This window comes from Poecilia reticulata, chromosome 21 (genome assembly GCF_904066995.2).
Source record: "Poecilia reticulata chromosome 21, P_reticulata-male-v2, whole genome shotgun sequence".
Lineage (NCBI taxonomy): Eukaryota > Metazoa > Chordata > Actinopteri > Cyprinodontiformes > Poeciliidae > Poecilia > Poecilia reticulata.
In genome coordinates, this window is record NC_088850.1 from 19831454 (window position 1) to 19851365 (window position 19912).

The window sequence follows — 19912 nt, forward strand, 5'->3', positions numbered from 1 at the left end:
CCTCCCTTCTGTTCTCCCCTCTAATGGCTGCCTCTCTCTCGCTCTCTCTCTGTGTGTGTCTCACGACAAGACAAAAAACAGGCCGGGCCTGACTTTGTGTGGAGGACATTTCAAAAGATGAAAGAGCTGAATCTTTCATCTTTTCTATAAATGCGTCGTTCTGCATGCGAGACGCAGACATAACAAGTGGGTTTCTGCGAGGCCGGTGTTTGTTATCACTGTCTTTGAGTCCGTTTCGCCACACATGTCATTAGTGTGACAAAGAAGAAGAAGTAGGAGAAAAACACGCGTGGATTTTTTAGCCTCAAGTGATTCATGAAAGGCTAGCCGGAGACGGGTCACCGCTTGCCCCCCAAAATAAAACCCCTGTTTCTTTTTTCTGTTTTTTTTGCAGTGCCGGTGGCTGCGGTATATTTAACAAAAGGCGCTAAAAATACCCATTGTTCTGCTGCTGCGTGGGCTGGCCGCAGCACAACAAAAGCAGGGAGTTTCACCGCCACCAGGATGTCAAGCAAATTTCCTTGTTATTTGCATTTCAAGATTTAGGACTTGATGTTCTGGTGGACGTTGTTCTGAGCGTAGATGCACCTCGGTGCCTGGATTTCACAGGTACACGTGGTTCTTCGCTTTGTCCGGTTTTGTACGGGGATAGAATGACATTGTGTATCACACACACACCGCCTGGCCTAACCAAAGCTTTCTGGGAAACCGTGTCCTGTTGTGTTTATGCCGGTGGTTTCTTCCTGGTTCTTTAGATGTGGCCTGTTGGAGGCAACGTCCCTGAAGACTCTCACGCTCTTTTTTTTTTTTTTTTTTTTTTACTTGAACTTTACCTTTTGTAACTCTTGTCTGGATGTTTTGGAAATTTACAAAACAAACTACATTTAATTTCAGTTTAATTACATTAATCATAGATTGAGCCTAGTTTGATGAAAATTCAGGTTATTGTGCCCATATCATGCGCAAACACCCTCATAAGGCCCTTACCACTAATTTTACTTACTTTACTTTTGGCTATTTGTAATTTATTTAACCTCAAAACCATCCTAGACGAAAAGGAAGAGATAAAGTGAGACCATGTCTAAAATTTTGCTGAGATTTCAGAAGGTTGAGTAGGTAAAAAAAAACAAACAGAAAAACATTTTCAATCCCATTTTGAGCCAGATGGTAAAAACATTCCTCCTTACCATATATAGAAAATGAGGCTGCAGGAAGGTGAAACGTTTCCTTTGCTGGCACAATGAGATAATATGGATGGGTCTTCGTTTTGTTGGAAATATGCCAAAACGTTGCATTGCGTCGTCTTTGATTCCACTCCGAGTTCAGATTTAGCTCTAAAATCACAAATGTTAAAAAGATGAACTTCATCTACGAGCTTCATCGAACGAACATTAAGAAGGCAAGGGACACAGGGCGATTCAACACGGAGCGTGTGACACATTAGCATGTCAAAATAATGATGAATAAAAAGTTTCTAAATGCTAAGACACTACAGACAATGAATGTATGTGCTAGCTGTCCACAAAGCGTTCATCTCATCTTACATATCCAATTTTTACTACAAATGGTGCGACTCACCCCAATGTGGGTCACCCAGGTGTTCGGCCACCCTGTCAGCTGCTGAGTGTCAAGAAGTGTGATTTGTATCGCTGATCTGCACACAGTAACCTTGTTTTCAAATTTATTGGCATTTATTGATACTTTTATTGACCAAACAGCAGAGAAAATAATAAAACTAACAATCCCGACGACGGTTAAGGACATTTTTGGGGGAATTTTAAACATTATTGATTGGAATTTATTGTGACACGGATAAATCAAAAGAAATACATGTAAAAAGTAATTGTATTTATATAGCACATGTTCAGCAGCAAGGCAATACAAAGTGCTTTAACAAAGAAAGAAATGTATCTTGATTAATGATAAACAATACAATAAATGCCCCAAACCAATTTAGAGCCAAATGTGGTTATGAAATCATGAATCATTTAAAATGCAGGCCAAGATTTTCCAATTTTAATTTGGAAGATATTTGGGGAAAAAAAACAAAAATCCCTTTCAGTTCATATTTTTGCACTATGTTGTGTTGGTCACACATAAAATCCCTATAAAATACCTTCATGTTTGTGGTTGTGCCTTAGAAACAGAAAAAAAAACCTTTTTGTTTAGGCTCCTTATTGTAGTAATATTAATAACCTCAGTCAGATTTAGTCGTGATTGTAGCAGAGGGGGGCAGTTTCCTCTCTCTCTTTTTTTTTTCCTTTTTCTTTCAACCCCCTGGTTACATCCAGCTGAGTTTCAGATATGAGAGGAGTGACAGACACATGGGAGGGAGGGGTGGCTGTTACTCTTTACCCAGGAAAGTACCTAAAGTGTACTTTTAGGCCCAGTGTCCTTTGCAGCGCCACACTCCGCCCATGCACACGCATTATTCTGCAGAGGATGTTTCACTACTGTTTTTTGCCCTGACCAGCGGTTACATAAGCCACTCTGAAAAAAAAAAAAAACACAGAGCGGGCCTCCACCCTGCAGAACAAAATAAATAAATAAAAAAACATCCAGTGACTGGTCAGATTCTTCTCAGACAATTAATCCGACTTGTTGCTACTGTCTCCATGTTTTCTAGTTAAATGGCGTCCGGATTGTTTCAAATGTTTTTTTTTTGGTTTTTGTTGCTGTGTAATGATGACTTCTTAATGCGGGAGATTAAGACGGGAGTTCACACCCTGGATTTAAACTAAGCTCCTTCACCCAGTTGAGAGACACCAAAAAAACAAACACAAAGACGTCCATCTGATCTGTCCTTTGTGGTAGCTGCGGTTATTTTTAGAGCTTTTGCAGGCCGCCGTCGCAGTCCGTTTGCAGGACCTTCGTTCCTCTTTCCGCTGCATCAGCGTGGCTTCTCTTTCAGTCAAGCTTTTTTTTTTTTATGATTACTTTAGTGGTACGTTTGCATCCCTTTTTGATAATTCATTTGCATATTCCATTCATGCTGTTCACACATACAGTTTTTTTTTCTGTTTAGATTTGTATTATTCTTCATTTCCAAGAGAGCAGTTCTGACGTTTTGTGAAAAAACAGAGGCTTTGTTCCAAGTAAGGATGAGTGTCAAGATAAGTTCAAAAATATGACGTGACTTTTTTCTTTTTTGAATCGCACAACATTTTTATCGCCTGTACCTGACATAACCTAAAGATTCAAGTAAGGCTGCACAGAGAAGCAGTGGTTGGCTATGTTTGAATATGTGTTTATTTTACAAATTACAGCAAAAATCTGTCGTTTTGTGAATTTTTTAATTTTTTTAAAAAAGAATCCATATTAATTTTACTTCTGTTTTAAAAAAATTCCCAACTTCATGAAAATAAAGGACATATAATGTATTATTTCCAGTTATATAACAAAAAATAGCTCATTGGTGTGTTTTCCCCACTTTAGTTATATAAGACACATGTTTTTAACAATTGCTTTGTTTTTATTGATTGGCTTTTGGGCAGTATTTTTTATTTTAGTGAAACTTTTGATAACGTGGTAAAAAAGAAAACCTGAAACATTTTAAGTATATATGTGTAATATTTTATTTTTTTATTTAAAGTACCTATTCTGTCCTGCTGAAATGATGATTTCATGACACAGAAAAGCTTTTCTTTTTCCTAAGTTCTGCTCATCAGAGTGACTCCAGGATAAGAAGCTGATATTAGCGGGTGAATTATTCAGGCTGTCTGTTTCACCAGACGTGCCACGGCTTGCCAACTGTCACTGGAACCTTCCCAGTTTTCACGCTGACTGTTTCTACTGCGTTTTTCATTACTGGCAATATCTCCAAACTGTTAAATTTATTGCTTTATCGAAGCGTTGGAAAACCGTAGCGTCCTGCTTTCAGCTAGCTGCCCTTCGGCGCACCACAAATTTCCAGAAAGAGGAAGCCGTTGCACTTTTTTCTGGCATCCCGTGCAAAACCAACAGTTAAGTGGAAATGTAAACTGCAACTTTTTCAAACTTCCTTATACTTTGATCCATGCCAGTTTCCGTAAGGTGACTTCATACCGTTTGACAGAAATGTTGTCATCTGTACCTGCCCACCAGGGCCAGAGTGATAAAAAAACTGTGGCCAAAACATGGTGCAAAACAAAAACACAGGCTGCATATAAAGGAAACTGGAAGCAACGGGTGGAGGAGGGGCGGCACTGCATTGCGCCATGCAACAGGAGAAAACAATGGTACTTTTTGCTTACCTTGTTAATCGAAACTGCAAGAATGCTATGGAGAACTTTTTTTTTGTCATATTTCACATCTAATTATTCTAACCATCAAATGATTAATCAGATCAAAAAAGTGGCACATTCTACAGATATTTTACCTAACCGCTTCAGACTCTTTTATATACGAAATACATTCAAATATATCAAAACAAATAATGAAATTCCTTTTCTTAAATTAAGAAAGTAAACATTTTATGCAACAACGTAGCATTCTTCGTATGAATTTGAACCGGGTGAAGCAACAACTACACCACTGGAGGAGTTTTGGGTCAAACATATTTACAGACAAAGATGTTTTTATCTTAAGCAAATGCTTTTTTTCTTAGTCTGTATGCTCCTGTTAACGATTAATCAATTTCTAAATTAGTTGGCGATCATTTCTTTAATCAATTCACCACGATTAATCCGATTAATTGTTTCAGCCCCACAAGATTTATGACATTTAACTTTCTTTTGGGATAAGTTAAGTTTTATTTTTTTTACTGAAATGAATTGGAAAGAGGTTCAAAATGGGACTTTAGGCAAACTGCAAGCTTGCATTAATCAAGACAAGGACACAGGAAGTTTAGTTACTGTGCAAAGTTCTTTTGCACCACCCAGAGAGAGAAGGCAACGTCGAGCCGGACCAGCAGCAACCAGAAGGAAGGTGGCAATGAAAAGACATGAGCTACAAAGAAAGGCTGCATGAAGGTCAGGCCTTTTCATGGGCAAATGGATTCAAAGATAATTGCAAAAACTTTTTAATAAGAAAAAGGGTGAACACGTCATTAAGAAAAGACTTATTTGTGCTTTCAAAGCTGCCCCCTTGATCTTTTTACGTTTGGTAGCTTGACAAATGAAAATGAAAGGCTGAGTTCAAAGTAGAAAGCAACCCTGCACAAATTAGCACCAGGAAGCTAATGTCCAACAACTCGTCTTCCACCCTCACTTATTTACTTTTTTTCTAAAGCTCTCGTTTTTGAACCAGCATCAGTAGAAATGTGCACATCTGGTTCAGCCGGAGGTTCATAGGTCATGTTGTCTCAGCGTTGCAGTCGCCGTGTGGCAGCCACCTGTAGCGTCAAGCTAACATCTGAGATAGGAGGCGGTGAGTGCCAGGGACTTTCCACCGCACACACTGCGAGGATGTGCATGTGTGTGTGTGCGCGTGTGTGTGGTGCGCGTACATGCACATGCGAGCACACAGCTTCTTTTTTTTCTTCTGGCTCTGTGATGCATGTGTGTTTACATGTGAGCATACAGTAAGCGCAAAACGAACTGAAACGGGGAAGCAGAGGCCACTGTGTGATCGTGTGCACCGGAAGCTTTACATGCATGTAAAAAAACAAAAAAAAACAGCGACTATTGAAGGACAACAGTTTAATATCATGCACAGAGAAATTAGAGGCCCAATGCAAACCTAAAATAAAAGAATCTTGTGGCATATTTGGAGATTTTCCTACTTAATCTTGCCCTCCATTAGATACTTTATGAGGGTTTTTTGCAGTGTTTTGCAAAATTATTCCCACTTCTTCCCTTATGACCACAAACCAAAATAGATTTTATTGATGGCTCATGTGTTGGACTAAAATATAGCAGAGTACAATTGAGAAGTTTTATCAAATAGAAGTAGAAAATTATTGATTTGTGTTGATCTATAAATAGCATCTCAGTCGCAGCTTGTCGACTTCTCAGAACTGATAAAGAGTTTCTGAAAGGAGTTGGAGATCTAAGGGAGTTTCTCGGCCATAAATCCCAGATTTCCTCGTTATGACCCTTTTGCTCACTTCCTTATCACTTCTGCCTTGTGACATTTAACCTAACCCTAACCCTTTTTTTTAGGGTTAGGGTGACAAGGTGTTTCTCACCTTGTCACGGTGAGAAACACGCCGATCGGACTCTGGAGTGTTGGAAGAAGTTTGTGGGATGTTTTTGCCACGCTCTTTTATTCCTGATCCAGTTGCTTTAACGGTAAACAAACCATCCCTGTACTTTATGCAGAATTTCACTTCTCTGGTGGTTTTCTTGGTGAGAATCAAGTTGAGAAATCATCATGTCTGCAGGTGTGCACACGCGAACCGCTGGAACCCTCAACTTTGAGGATGTTTGATGCAATTTTGTTGCAAAGCGGCCAAGGTTCCCTCTCTGCGACAACCGTTGCTAATGAGCTCAAGCACATTCATAGAAACACAAAAAATGCATTTACCAGAGGCGCATTTGCACTCGTGCAATGAAATTTGGTTCATCTGAAATCCAGAAACTGATGCTGCAATGCCAAGACCTGCACTGGACACAACCGGTGGAACCTCATTTCAGTTCCACACCCTGATGTCGGAGAGAGTGAGGAGCCTCTCGCTGCAGAGACTCTGTGTGTTTTTAAGCCCACAAAGGAAGCGCAGACTAAAAGGGGGTGAGACTGAGCCCAGGCAGCGCTTGTGCTGGAAATCCCCTTCCCTCAGCCTCAGCGAGTCTGCGTCGTCTCAGGCACTCTCAGCCTAGCCGAGGCCCACATCAAAGGGGCTGCTGCTGTTCTCATCAACCCACCCCGCTCCAACCCACCACCTATCTTCTTCTATCTGCTTCTTTAACCCCCTCTGACTTCTTTTTCCATTAATACACGCTCCGTCTCTCACACTCTGGCAGCTGTTTCTTAAAGAGCCGCTGACCCTCGGTGACCTTTGGCGTCCCTCCCACACACCCGAACCAGGTGGGTGCAGAACGGTCCCTGCAGGGCAGAATGTCTAAAAGTGAGGTCTGAGTTACTCCACACTGCAAAAACATTCAATATTACCAAGTATTTATGGCCTAGCCTCTAGTGCAAATATCTTGGTACACTCGAAATAAGACAAAACTACCTGATAAGTCCATTTTCAGCAGGATGTATTAACTTGTTTTAAGTCAATAATCCTTAATATTGATAAAGATGCACTAGTTCCACTGGCAGATTATTCCAATTATAAGACATTTTTGCCAAGTTACTCTATTTAGACATTAGCAATCATCAGGCAACTTCCTAAGACAACTGGTTGCACTCAGAGAAAAGTTTAGCTTCCTGCACCTTTTGAATCATGTATAATATTCTTTCTGCATCACTACAGTATACCAACTAGTTTGTGTTTGTCTTTCTCATTAAATTCCAATGAAATATATTTGTGTTTGTGGTTGTGACAAGTTATGCAAAAGCTCAAGGGGTGTGGATACTTTTGCAAGCCACTGTATAAATGACAATCTGCCAGTAGAACTAGCACTTTTTCATCAAAGTTAAGGTATATTGACTTAAAACAAGCTCATTTATCTTACTGAAAAGTCACTTGTAAGTTAAATTTGCCTTATTTCAAGGGCACTGGGACATTTGCACTAGAAACTAGACCAAAAATACTTCAGTAAGGTTTTGTGCTTTTGCAGCTTAGAGTGAGTAAATTTATCGAAACCCCCCTCTGTTATCATTCACAGATCAGATGAAGCAGCACATATGGTAGTCAGGTGGGCTGGAGAACATTTTTAGAGCTTGTGGTTAGACCTCTGTAAAACCTCTGACTAAATCTGAAGTGAAAACGTTGCTTTACTTAACACCCCTTAATCCCAGCCCCCACGATTCAAAACCAACAAAAATGTCAGGTATGCACCAAGCAGCGGAGAACTCGAGTGCGACACGTGGACACTCTGAAGGCGGACCGGAGTGTGGGGGATGATAAAAACGACCCCTTCTAATGCATGCAGATGCAGATGCAGATGCAGATGCAGATGCAGATGCATCTGCATGCACATGTAGCCGTGTGATCGTGGATGTGCGTGCCTGCATTCATAGCTCCGTGACGGACCGGAGGACTCACAAGGAATGGCATTGTGAATCCTCAGACTCCGGATTTTCCCTCGTAATCAGGGATTGTCCGATGACTGCCGTGTGTCTCACACTTCCTGGATGGTGCACCAGTTGGTCAGTCAGTTTCCTTTCTGGTGTTCCACTTTGTGGGGCAAGATATACAGACCACCAAGGGGTTTCTCCCGCTCCAGGGGAACCTTTTTTGTCTTTGTACTTGAAGTGGAAGGAAATAGCTCAGAGGTTTCCAGGCCTGTCTAAATCAGAGGTGTCCAAAGTGCGGCCGTTTGACTTTGGGTGTTTTCCGTAGACTCAGTTCGGTTGGAGACCAAAATTGCAACATTTGTTACATTTTCAGCTGCTGAGGTTCTCTTTCACTCTACATTGTGTCAAACAATTCAAACCCCCCCTCATCTGTGCTGGTGCTGCACCAAGAACCACTGAGACAAAACAACATGAAAACCTCTGAAGAAGACACTGAAAGCTACTTCCTTCTTCACAAAATGTAAACAAAAATGAAGTGGCGTCAGATTTTACATTTTAGAGGTTGTATTCTCTTTTGTCGCTGGTGAAAGATCATAAGCCATTTCTTCCGTTAGCGCTAGAATCTCGAGTTTGTTTTGGTTGTAGTTACCCAGAATGCCCTGCACTATAGTATGCTTGGTGCTTTTAATTAGAGCAAATTTCTAATGAATGAAAATCTTCTACAATGGAAAATATTAAGAACAACACAAAGTACTTTCCTTTTAATAACCATGCTTTTTGCTTTATCTTTAATTTCTCTGTAAATAGGACAATATTTATCAGCTGACTTAGAAACAGATGTTAGAGAACCCAAATCTGTTTTTTAATGCAAACATTTTTTAGGGAGAGTGACCCAAATCCTGTTCTTATTGCTGAGAAGAGGCAGAATATTTTTCTTTTTCATCTGAGCCTAAAATAATTTGCAAACTGAATGTATTTTTAAAATAATGTCAAAAACTTAAGTTTTGGATCTAGAATGACTTAAGCTTCCCTTTCCTGCAGAAAAAAATAATTTCTTTACGTGTTTAATTGTATGCTTAGTTTACTGATGAGCAGTGAAAAAAACTGCTACAATTTTTAGTAGTATATTTTACTATATATGTGTATTTACACACAGGACACCTTGCTTGAAGTAGAGCACGCGGGACCACAGTGAGTTTTCCTATCTAAGGCGATACTGCCCTCTCGTGGGCTGGTTGCGGTACTTGCCTCTTTTACAACTTGTGAAATCTTGCTTTGCTGAGTCTGAGGGACTTAAAGATCTGACAGCATGAAACCAGGGGTGAAAGTAGTTTAAAATTTTTGGGGGTACTATGGCAAAAAAATAAAATAAATAAATAAATAAATGAATAAATAAATAAAAATTATATATATATATATATATACTATTGTGCACAGAAAGGTAGCGCGCATATTACTTACGCACGCACGCACACGCACACACACACGCACACACACACACACACACACACACACACACACACACACACACACACACACACACACACACACACACACACACACACACACACACACACACACACACACCTACTAAGAAATGCTACTCTGTGTTACTGACATCGTGGAGATTCCTACACACGTCTACATCTTGAAATAGCACAGTCTGACCCAAACTCTTGCCCGAGTTGTTCTTGAAATCTGCCTTTGAAATACAATCATGAAGCCTTTTTATCCCCAAGGCTCCTGAATGACACAAGCCAAGAACTTCTGGGTTCAATAAAATTATGTATAAGTGCAGGTCTGGATCGCTCTTCTGCTTTTGTTTCTTATGTTTGGTAAAATAGTCACAGCATTAAATTGTCTGCAAAAATTAATAAAAATAAATATAATAAGTCACAGACTGTTCCTAGCACTGGGCAATGATTAATACATGAATAATCCTAATGAATGAATAGTAATTAAAAATAATAGTGGATAAAAGGCTTCAGAACATTTATACCACAGCAGGTATGGAAAACCACAAAAGCAGAAATTAAATCATATACAAATCTATTAATCTCTTCATGTTAAATAAATAAAAAGTATAAAGTTTTATTTAAATATTTATGTCAGCTTGAGTCATGCAGATCTGATCTGATCATTTCCATAGCAACAATCAGAAGCAAGGCGTTGCACCAGAAGTCTAGTGAGCTCACTGGTGAGGTCATAGATGACATTATGTACATCACAGTAGATCAAAGAAGTTCTAATGCTTGAATACTGGAATCTCTAAGCATCAGTGAGGATCCAGACATTTCTTGGAGTTTCAGATTTGTTTATAGCAACAATGTTCAGTTTTGCGACGGCGCTTGTTCCCCTGATATTCCCAGTTGGTTGGGGCATTGGACATGCCATGACGACTGGGATGAAGAAAGTGTGCAATCGTTTCTTTTCAGAGAAGGATTCCAATGAAGAAAACAATCAGGATGAAGAGGACGATCTGTTTTGGAAAGGATTTCCATCCACTTCCAAAGAACAAACCGACCCGGCTGGGGAGGTTTGTTCTGAAAAGGCGTTGGATGTTGGGACCTCGGACTCCATCTCGTCCTCTGTACGGGACAGTACAGAGGATGATGGTACTGTCTCTGGACAAACTGACCCGGCTGGGGAGGTTTGTTCGGAGATGTTGGTACAGCGTGAAGGTGAGACTGCAGTCGCAGAAAAATCTAACCTGGCTGGGGAAGATTTGTCTGCGGCTGATCTCGCAGCCAAAGCTTTGGTTTCGCTGGTCCCATCCTTGCAGGAGAATCCTCTGAAGGCCACTTTCACAGGGTCCTTTGAATTACAACGTTCCCCGTCCGTTACGTTGTAACTCAGATGAAAACAGTGTTGCTCATTTGTCTGAAAAACCATCTCTGAATGTAAAGATTTCCATTGCTGTCGAGGTTTCCTGTTCCACTAACGTTAATTCAGTAGCTAGCATTGGCTTGGATCTGCTAGATGTAGGGAGGACATCTGCAGGACCAGGACAAGCGGAGGATAACTTCTTCAAGTTCTCCAATGAGCTCCAGAACAGCTGGGTGAACGCTGCGTTCCAGAGCATCCTAAACCTGAGCGTCACCAAGCAGTGTCTCGCTAAGGAAAGGGTTTTTCTGGAGGCATCGTCCATCCCCTGCTGTGGGAGTCTCATCCTCTCAGCTGTCCGTCAGCCTGGCAAGCATTTTAGTCAACAAGACCTTTCCCCAGTTCTGAAGGAGCTGAGGGAGAAGAAGCTGCCGTCAGACGTGGGAAAGGACTACGACATAAAAAGTTTGCTGGAGTCTGTGCTGGTCTGGCTGGATTCGTTTGGCGGCGACACAGATAGAGAGTTGTACGACAACGACTCCTGCTCTAACTGTGGAGCCACTTCCCTCAGGCTCCTGAACGACGGCGCCATGGTTGCCCCTCCACCAGTGTTATTTTCAACCAGTATATCTATACTGCTTGAATACTGGTTGGATTTGGCGTGCAAACGCCGTTGTTCAGGCTGCGGGTCACCTTGGCAGAAAAAACACTGCCTGACCGATAACAAGGTTCTGATATTTCTTCTGCACAGGTTGACCAGGAAGCACCAAACCAAAGCCACTCAGACCATCGATGTGCCTGCAGAATGTGGGACGGAGACATACCACCTGTCCTCCGTTATCTGTGCAGATCCAAAGCTGACAGACGTCTAGTGTTATTTAATGAAGGGAGAACGAACCGTGAAGGCAGACAATGAGCATGTCTTCACTGCAGACAGCGACTGCAGTGAAGACATGTCCAACAACGGTTTCATTTACATTTACGAGAAGAATTGATCAGACACCAGAGGACAAAAGGTAAAAAGATTTGACAGGTTTCCTGTTTGCAGGTTTCTCTCCGGGCACTCCGGTTTCCTGCCACAGTCTGAAATCTCCACTGAAATGATCCAGTAGGCAGAGGTGGATCCTGGAGGCGGGTCCAGCGGATGGCGCCGGTGCAGGGGGCAAAGATCACTGGGGTTAGCACCGGGAAGCAAAGCCTCGGACAAAACACAGGGAGGCGAAGGAGCAGCGGGAGACTCTGGAGGCGGCGGAGGAGCAGAGGGAGACTCTCTCTTTCTCGACAGACAGACAGATAGATAGAATCTACAACTAGACACATATGGAGGACCAAAACCATGTCTGGAATATAACCATTCATTTTATATTTTAAACTGGTTCTATTGATCCTGTGTCCAGATAGAGAGATAATCAGTAGCCCAGCATCATGACCTGTTTGTTCTAAAGATCCTGCAGCTTCCACTTCTCTTCCTAACATGGCGCCTCCTCACCCTGAATCTCATGCTGATAGGAGGAACCACAGAGCTCTGTTAGGTTAAAGCTCATCTTCTAAAGTTGGGATATTTTTCCTCCAACAGGTTCCAGAGGAATCACCTCAAACCAGATGTTGGACTGGATTTTATTTCAATGTCATTTGTGAATGTTAGAGCCTCATTTTCAAAAGCTATAAAGGTTGAAAAAGGTTATTATTTTTTAGAAAGTCTCATTAACATCAATATTTCCTCTAAATAAGAGGCAAAAAGCAAAATTGTTTGATAAAGGAAAAGCCTCTCAGACTCTGAGCCGACAGCAAAAAACTATTTTTTATATTAGACAATTAATTTAATTTTACATAATTATCGCGGTAGAAGCCATTTGTTTGTTAAATACTTAATGAAAGATATTTACCGTGTTTGATGTTTGTTGTGATTGACATATACTCACAAAGAACGAGGTAATCAGTCCAAATTTGTTGTTTATTGAACCTTCAGAAACTACAGCGGCTGTGATGCGCCAAGTCGAAGGTAAAAGAATCTGAACAGGTGATCAACTCTAAACCACTCACACATTTTTCTCTCTCTGCCATTTAAGTACACCCGTTGCCAAGGCAACCTCCTGCGCTCCACAAGCCGACCAGAGATTATGTTAAAAACGTTCAGTCCATTACGATATTAGGTTTTCAGGCTTGATACTTATTTTGCGATCATTAATAAGCCTCCACTGGTTGATTAGTTCATTTTAAACTCCTGCTCTGCTGGTTATTTTGGTAATGGAACCGAAACGCACAGAATTGCGCAACTCCTTGTTGAAACAATAATCACTGAGATTATTATTGGTGATGGATCATTAATTTGAACACGTTTTGTTGATTTTTTTTGTTGTTGTTCTTTAATAAAGTTACAAATGTTTTGATAAGGACCCAGAGGAGGACGTGCTGGTCCCAACGCCCTTGTGCCGTTCAGTTTGTCACCTCATGCTGAGATCGACTCAAAACCCTCAGCGATTGACGTGTTGGAGCCCTGCTGTATAGCACGAACAGTTCAGAAACAATATGAGATGGGAAAAAAAGTTATTTAATAACTGATTAAGTCGTGTTTTAGATTGTTCTTGAAAAACGAATCAGTTACGGTTAATTAGTGGGTGAACTCGCGGCTGCACAGAGAACCCATTGATTTTTTACAGCAGACAGCCGCTTGCAGGTACTGCGTACCCCCGCTAAATCTTTTAGGGGTACGCAGTACCCTGCCGTACCCCTTTACTTTCACCCCTGCATAAAACTATGGCTGGTTTGATTCTGTATCGCTGAATAATCATATTAGATTAGACTAAAACGATCACTTAACTTGGACTAAACTGGATTTTAAAGTTTATGTGGATTCTACCCTGTTTGTTATAAATATTGCCTTTTTTAACACAGTTTTAGACCTTTTAGACCAGTAAAAGGCCTTTTGAGAAAGGCAGCAGTACAGGTCATAGTGGTCATGACATCATGATACATATGTTGCAACATTCAAAGTTAATTTTGTACGATTTTCTTCATATAATTTTCATAAAAAAGGAACAGAATACAAAAAAAAATTTTTGCTTTGCATTCAGTGTGCCAAAAAAATAATCCATGCCTTTGTGATATAGAATTTAAAATCCAGAAAGGCTAGCTTAGGGCTAACACTAAGCACTGCAAAAAGGACGAAAGGAAAAAAAAAAGATTTCAGAAGGGTATTTTTTTTGTCCAGTGGAAAAAAGAGCAGGTGCATTAGCGCCATTTAGTGTCTATCGTGGCACTTCTCTGAATTTATTTACTAAATATGTGACTTCTGAAAACTACAAGACAAGTTTTATCCTGGTAAGTCATATTAAGGAAATATTACTTTATTTCCTTAATCCTCTTGTCATAGAATTCCAATGAATTTTATTTGGGTGTAAGAGAGCAACAGGGGGTTAAAACAATTTCTGCATCTTCCTTTTTCTATTGAGACTCCATCAAAAAATACAAAAATAGAGTTTATTAATTTTCAAATACCAGATCTTAGCCTGAGACCGCAGTGATGGTGCCTCAGACTGTGAGAGCGGAAACAGAATAAATATGTTCATAACTCAAAAGTAATGAAACACTTTTGTTTGCTTGAAACAAAAATGGCATCATGTTTTTCAGTTTTATTGGATAAATGCCTAAGATTAATCATAGCTGATTATCTATGAGGAAAGTTTCTGCTGTCTGTTCATTTGGGTCCAATTACCATGAAGACAGATGAGAAAGGCATATTATTGAATATGATTGTATATAGCAAGAAAATTTTGGAGAAGCGCAGCAGACAGTTGGATTCTGTATGCAGTCAACCTAGAACAGCTGTTCACATAACTACACCAAACATGGAAAGAGTTTAGCCAGTCCTTGAAGGAAAGGTTGGGGCATCATTGGAGGGATGAAGAGGGAGAACTCTGCAGGGATACTAATTTTAATATCTCATACGTTTTACTCGAGGCTCAACAAGATGTAGTCAGTCCTTAGTAGAAGTTGAAAAGTGAGCAAACCAGTGGGATTTGCCAGTGGTTGAGGCGCTAACCGCTAGAAACAACACCAATCAATAATGTGGTTCTCTCTAGTTTACGTGTTTGAACAATGAAGGGAACAAGTGAAGACTGTACAGGAGTGTGTATGATGTGAATTCTAATTTTAAGGATAGGTCATTTTTTTCCCCCTACCCTCAACATGGAAAAATATTCTACTACTACAGAACACATCATTATGTCCGTACCAGAAAACTAATTTAATTAAAAAAAAAAAAAAAAAAAAGAGAGAGAGAGAGAGAGTTCTTCCTAAGAGCTGTAGAAGCCAGCTCTGCTTTCAAAGCCAGTACTGTACCTATTGTTTGGCCGTGACTCACTGCAGAATGGAGTTAAAGCATCACTGCATGTCCACAGCGGTGAGGTTAGGACTGCTGAGGAGGTCGTTCTGGCACACAGAAACCCACGCTGCCCTCAGAATGGATTCATTGTACAGCAGGCGGACAGGGTCCCTGACCTCAGGGCAGTCTGCGCACACAGTGACACAGCCTCTTTTGTTACCACTGACAAAGCAAGCCCTCACATCAATCATACTGCATAACAGCACTAAGTCTTTGAACAAGCATGCAAGCCAATCATGGCTGAGACGAGTGACATTGGTAAAAATAAAGCCCATGTCTCCATGTGAACAGAGCATCTGTAGGTTTTCAGTAAATCGAACTTAAGACCATACAAACACTGCCTTGCATGGATTTTAAGAAAAATCAAATACAAGCAAGCAAAATAAAAACTGAAATTTCTGGGGTCTTTGTGCTTCTCTCACACTACATACCACTCTTTTACAGCCTACTCCCCAATAATGCTAAACTAAAGTTTAGGGTTTTTTTGCACATAATGCAAATGGGTTAGTGGCGTAAACAAACGTTGGTCCGTCAACAATTTGCACTTACCTGTGACTGACGCAGAAAAGCTAGCTGGTTAACTAGATAGCTATCATGAATATATTAGCGGCTAGTTTGCGGTAGCTTTGACCGCCTCGAGTAACAGAACGCAACAAAGATGTTTGCATAAAATAATCCTGCTGCAACAATATTTACGATATTAATTTAACCTCAGATATTGCAAAATTATGCCCTGAGCTGATGAAATTCTGTCAGAACTGGAAATTTAGCAAAATAATACATTTTTTTTTAACAGGTAGCTTTAAGTGTTGTGTCCATGGTTGTAAATTGGTTTAAGGACGCCCAGTGTGAATGGCTAATGTAATATGGAACACGTTGAATGTAATTTAAAGTTATGACCTGCCCAGATAGAAAGTAGGTCTAAGCTAAATATGATTTAAAGAATCTATTTTTGTAAAGGTTAGTGTGTTCAGACACCGTCCCTGAGAAATCAATACACACATTAAGGATTACTTACATTTTTTTCTGAATTTAAGACATTTTAAGTTTTTAATTTTAGACACATTGAGATGTGCAGACAACTGTCAAAATCTTTAAAAAAAGAGTCACAGTTAAAGAAAAAAGTCAGTTAACAGTTTATTGTCATGTTACAAAAACAATAGAAAATGTTCAAATTAACAGCTCAATAAGTTAAGAAAATAAATAAGTGTAAAAAACTGCTTACAAGTGGTTAAAAATGTAACTTTGTAGGTCCTTAAACAGACTTAGTGTCATAATGTGTTTACTCATAAGATTACACGAGATTATTTTAATGTTCACAGTAAATAAGGCAGATGAAACAGCTACACACAACCCTTACACCCACTTCTCACTATTTCTTTTTAGCTAAATGTTAGCCTACCCTGTGGCTAAAATGTAGCCACCATTTAATCTGCTCAGTGCGTCCACAGACAGTAAGTGCAACACAAGCCTGAACATGTAATATTAAAACACGTCTACATACAGCATGCATATGGACACGAGGTGAAGGAATGTTAAAATGGCCAGCTCTTTGGTGCAGCCAGGTGGATCCAGGACATCAGCGCTAACCGACGTAAACATGAGCGGCTGCTAAACCTCGACATGGGTAACGTAAACCGTCCGAAGGGACATCGGGTCACGGTTAAACAGACGCTCAGCCCACATCTGGCACTGGCTGTATGGGTGGTTTAGGCACTGTGTGTGGTCAATCTGAGGCACAGGGAAGCAACACTTTGTCCTCCCTGTATAGCATAGAGTGGAGGATTGCTGTAGCAATCTACAGTAACATTTATTTCCTAAAACCTGATTGCATGCGTTTAAAGGTTTTTGATTTCCCACATTGACGCGCCCCCACCTGTCCAATCCGATCTGCCCATTAAAAGCCGTGTTATACACAAACCAAACAGCTTGGTGAAACAAGACCGTGTTCTTTTCTTTACTGACGAACAAACACTAAAATGTCCTCCCTCAGGAAGAGGTTAGGTCGCGGTGACGATAACCGGGACGGTGATCGTGTTCGGAGCCACCGGATTCTCATTCTCCAGCTGATAGGTCGTGTCGGGGCGAGCAGACGCCGCCTCCTGCGCGTCCGCCGACGCGATTGGCTCGCCCTTTGCTTCCTGAGATTGTAGCTGGTCGAAGGTCTTCTCCGCTTCTTCGGACAGTCGGTTCTCCTCAGCCTCCTCCTCTTTCTGGAGGACGCAGGGAGGAATACTGTTAGGATGGCTGAGAGACAACAAATGAAGACAGCATTTCCTCAAAGCGCTCCGACGTCACCTCTTTCTTTATCCTGTTGTATTCGTCGATGGCATACTGGTACTTTGCCGATGTTATTCCGAACAGGGACGCCATCCTCTCCCCAAGATAGTCGCATGCTGCAATATAAAACAAATAAAAATTGACAAAACACAAGTCAATATCATTTTTGTCCTTACTGCTTTAATGTCAATGGCACTTATCTGTGGCATATTGTTACCGCAGGAAAGATTATGTTTTTGTACACTTTGTTTTAATAGAAAGCAGTCATGGCTTTCAACTAACTAACTAACTAACTTACCATCATCAACATACAAGAAACTTGTGTGGGTCAAAGTTACTGGAGTTAACTAAAAGCATCAGAATAACAAAAACTGAAATTGAGAAAACATTTTTTGCTAACTAAAATTTATAAAAACTATTCAGAGGAAAAAAAAAAAGCTAACTACAATTATACCGTGCGTTTATATAACTGAAACATAAAAATTTTTGTGTTCATGATTCTACTTATTAGCCTTCAGAAGTGATCATCCACAGTTTACATCAGCTACCGGCAAATTACGGCACGCCACACTCTTCTTAGCGACATTTACGCTAGTCTGCAAAATGGCGACAGCAAAAGCTGGGAGAAAATGCCAATCAGTTGGTTGTTCAGCAATGATTCAATACATTTGTTTGGAAATAGCATCTTTTGTTGAGCATCAGTGTATACCTAATCACAATACGTTGACCTTTTTGAATTCTGCACTTGAATATTACCCAAAGTATGAATAAACTAAAACTAATAACATGACCACTAAAAACTAAATGGTGAAATAATAAAAATTAGCAAACACACTCAAAAGACTGATTAAAAGTAACTGAATTAGACAAATAAAGTGCCACAACAAAATAAAACTTGACTATAATTAAAACCCAAAACTATTAAAACTCTGGTGTGATTATGGCACCAAAACTGACTTTTACCCAATTGCCCATATCGTAATAACCCACCCCTGGCCTTGGTTATAAGCTGATTATATATATATATATATATATATAAAACGTCTACAATTAAGAAAGGAACATTTTTCTTCAATAGGAATGTGTACTCGATAGTTGTATTAAAGGCACTACAAACCTGAGATGGTGGACGTGGCAGCTCTCCACATGTGGAACCAGAAGTATGGCCCCCAGGTCATCTTGGACTGCAGCACAAACATAAAGTTACCCTCACCTTCACACAAACAAAAGGTTACGACCCGACCCGACCCTCCACCGCTCCTCACCCTCACCGCATCGACCGGAGGGGACAGCAGGTCCTTCCGCTCCGCCTCCGGGTCCTCTGCCTCCTCTTCGTCGGTGCTGTACTCCTCCATGGTCTCCCCGCTGGAGAAGTGGATGATGCGGCGGGGAGCCTTCTCCTTCGGCTCCGTCCTCTGTCCTAGCTCTCCCAGCTCAACGCTCTCAAACTCCCTCCCCGGGTTCGGGCTCTGGCCCTGGGAGGACATGACAAGCGCGTCCAGGCAAATTCAGTAGTAATATTGAATCAGATCCGTCCGACATGACACATGCTGACAAGCCCCAAACACCCGGAGGCATTAGAAATCGGTAAACACACCGCGAGCGGCACACTGGTTAGGCTAGAAGAGAAGCAGCGATACTCGTACCTGCCCCGTGTCCATGCCCCGTCCTAAAGACACGTTGACATTGGCGAGATACAGAGAAACATCAGCCATTGTTGCCGTCTTCTTTGTATCTCTTGCAAGCTGCGCTGACACCGACGTCAAACCCGGAAGTACCGCAACGTAACGCCCCATTCCGTTACGTTATAAAGCGCCTTTCGACAACACGCTTTCATCTTTTCTTATTTGAAACGATATTAAAATATAAGCTGTAACGTAAAATATACAAATAGTTTTGATATAGCTATATTATATTATTTATTTGTACACCCGAGACGTAGGTTCCGTCGCTGGGCACGACTTGAAAGCATTACAGAATATTAAAGTCCTTTAAAGTTGTCCAGCTGTTTTATCTGCACCCAAAGGTAAAGAATGAATCAACTTTACTTAGTGATATTTTATAGAAAGCCAAGCCAGCAAACACGCAGACTTGATTACTGTTACATATATTCAATAAATTAAAATACTGAGAAGTCAATTTATTTCAGGAACTTTATTACTAAGTGAAACACATTATATACATTAAAAGTCTCAATTTCTGTTAATTCTGATGGTTGACTGCTTACAGTTAAGAAAAACATGACATTTGAAATCAGAATATTATATCAGATGAATATAAAAAATACAGAAAAGTAGCCTTAATGAAAAGGAAGTTCCATACCTGTTTAAGGCTACCAATTTTCAATATATTCATATATTAATATTGTAATTTAACAAATAG

General features: G+C 40.6%; 1 protein-coding gene across 2 annotated transcripts; it reads right to left on the bottom strand.

The window, feature by feature from the left end:
- Window positions 1-16374: 16374 nt before the first annotated feature.
- LOC103457803 (protein FAM177A1-like) lies at window positions 16375-19341 on the bottom strand. Of its 2 annotated transcripts, none has more exons than XM_008398216.3 (5): window positions 19177-19341; window positions 18802-19005; window positions 18648-18714; window positions 17549-17646; window positions 16375-17463 (listed from the first exon to the last, which is right to left on the bottom strand). In XM_008398216.3, exons 1-5 carry the CDS (start codon window positions 19324-19326, stop codon window positions 17251-17253), a joined length of 732 nt encoding a protein of 243 aa, XP_008396438.2. In that variant the 5' UTR covers window positions 19327-19341; the 3' UTR covers window positions 16375-17250. The 2 variants fall into 2 exon arrangements, with proteins under 2 accessions (XP_008396438.2, XP_008396437.2); XM_008398215.3 differs by having other exon boundaries at window positions 17103-17463; window positions 18796-19005.
- Window positions 19342-19912: the final 571 nt, after the last annotated feature.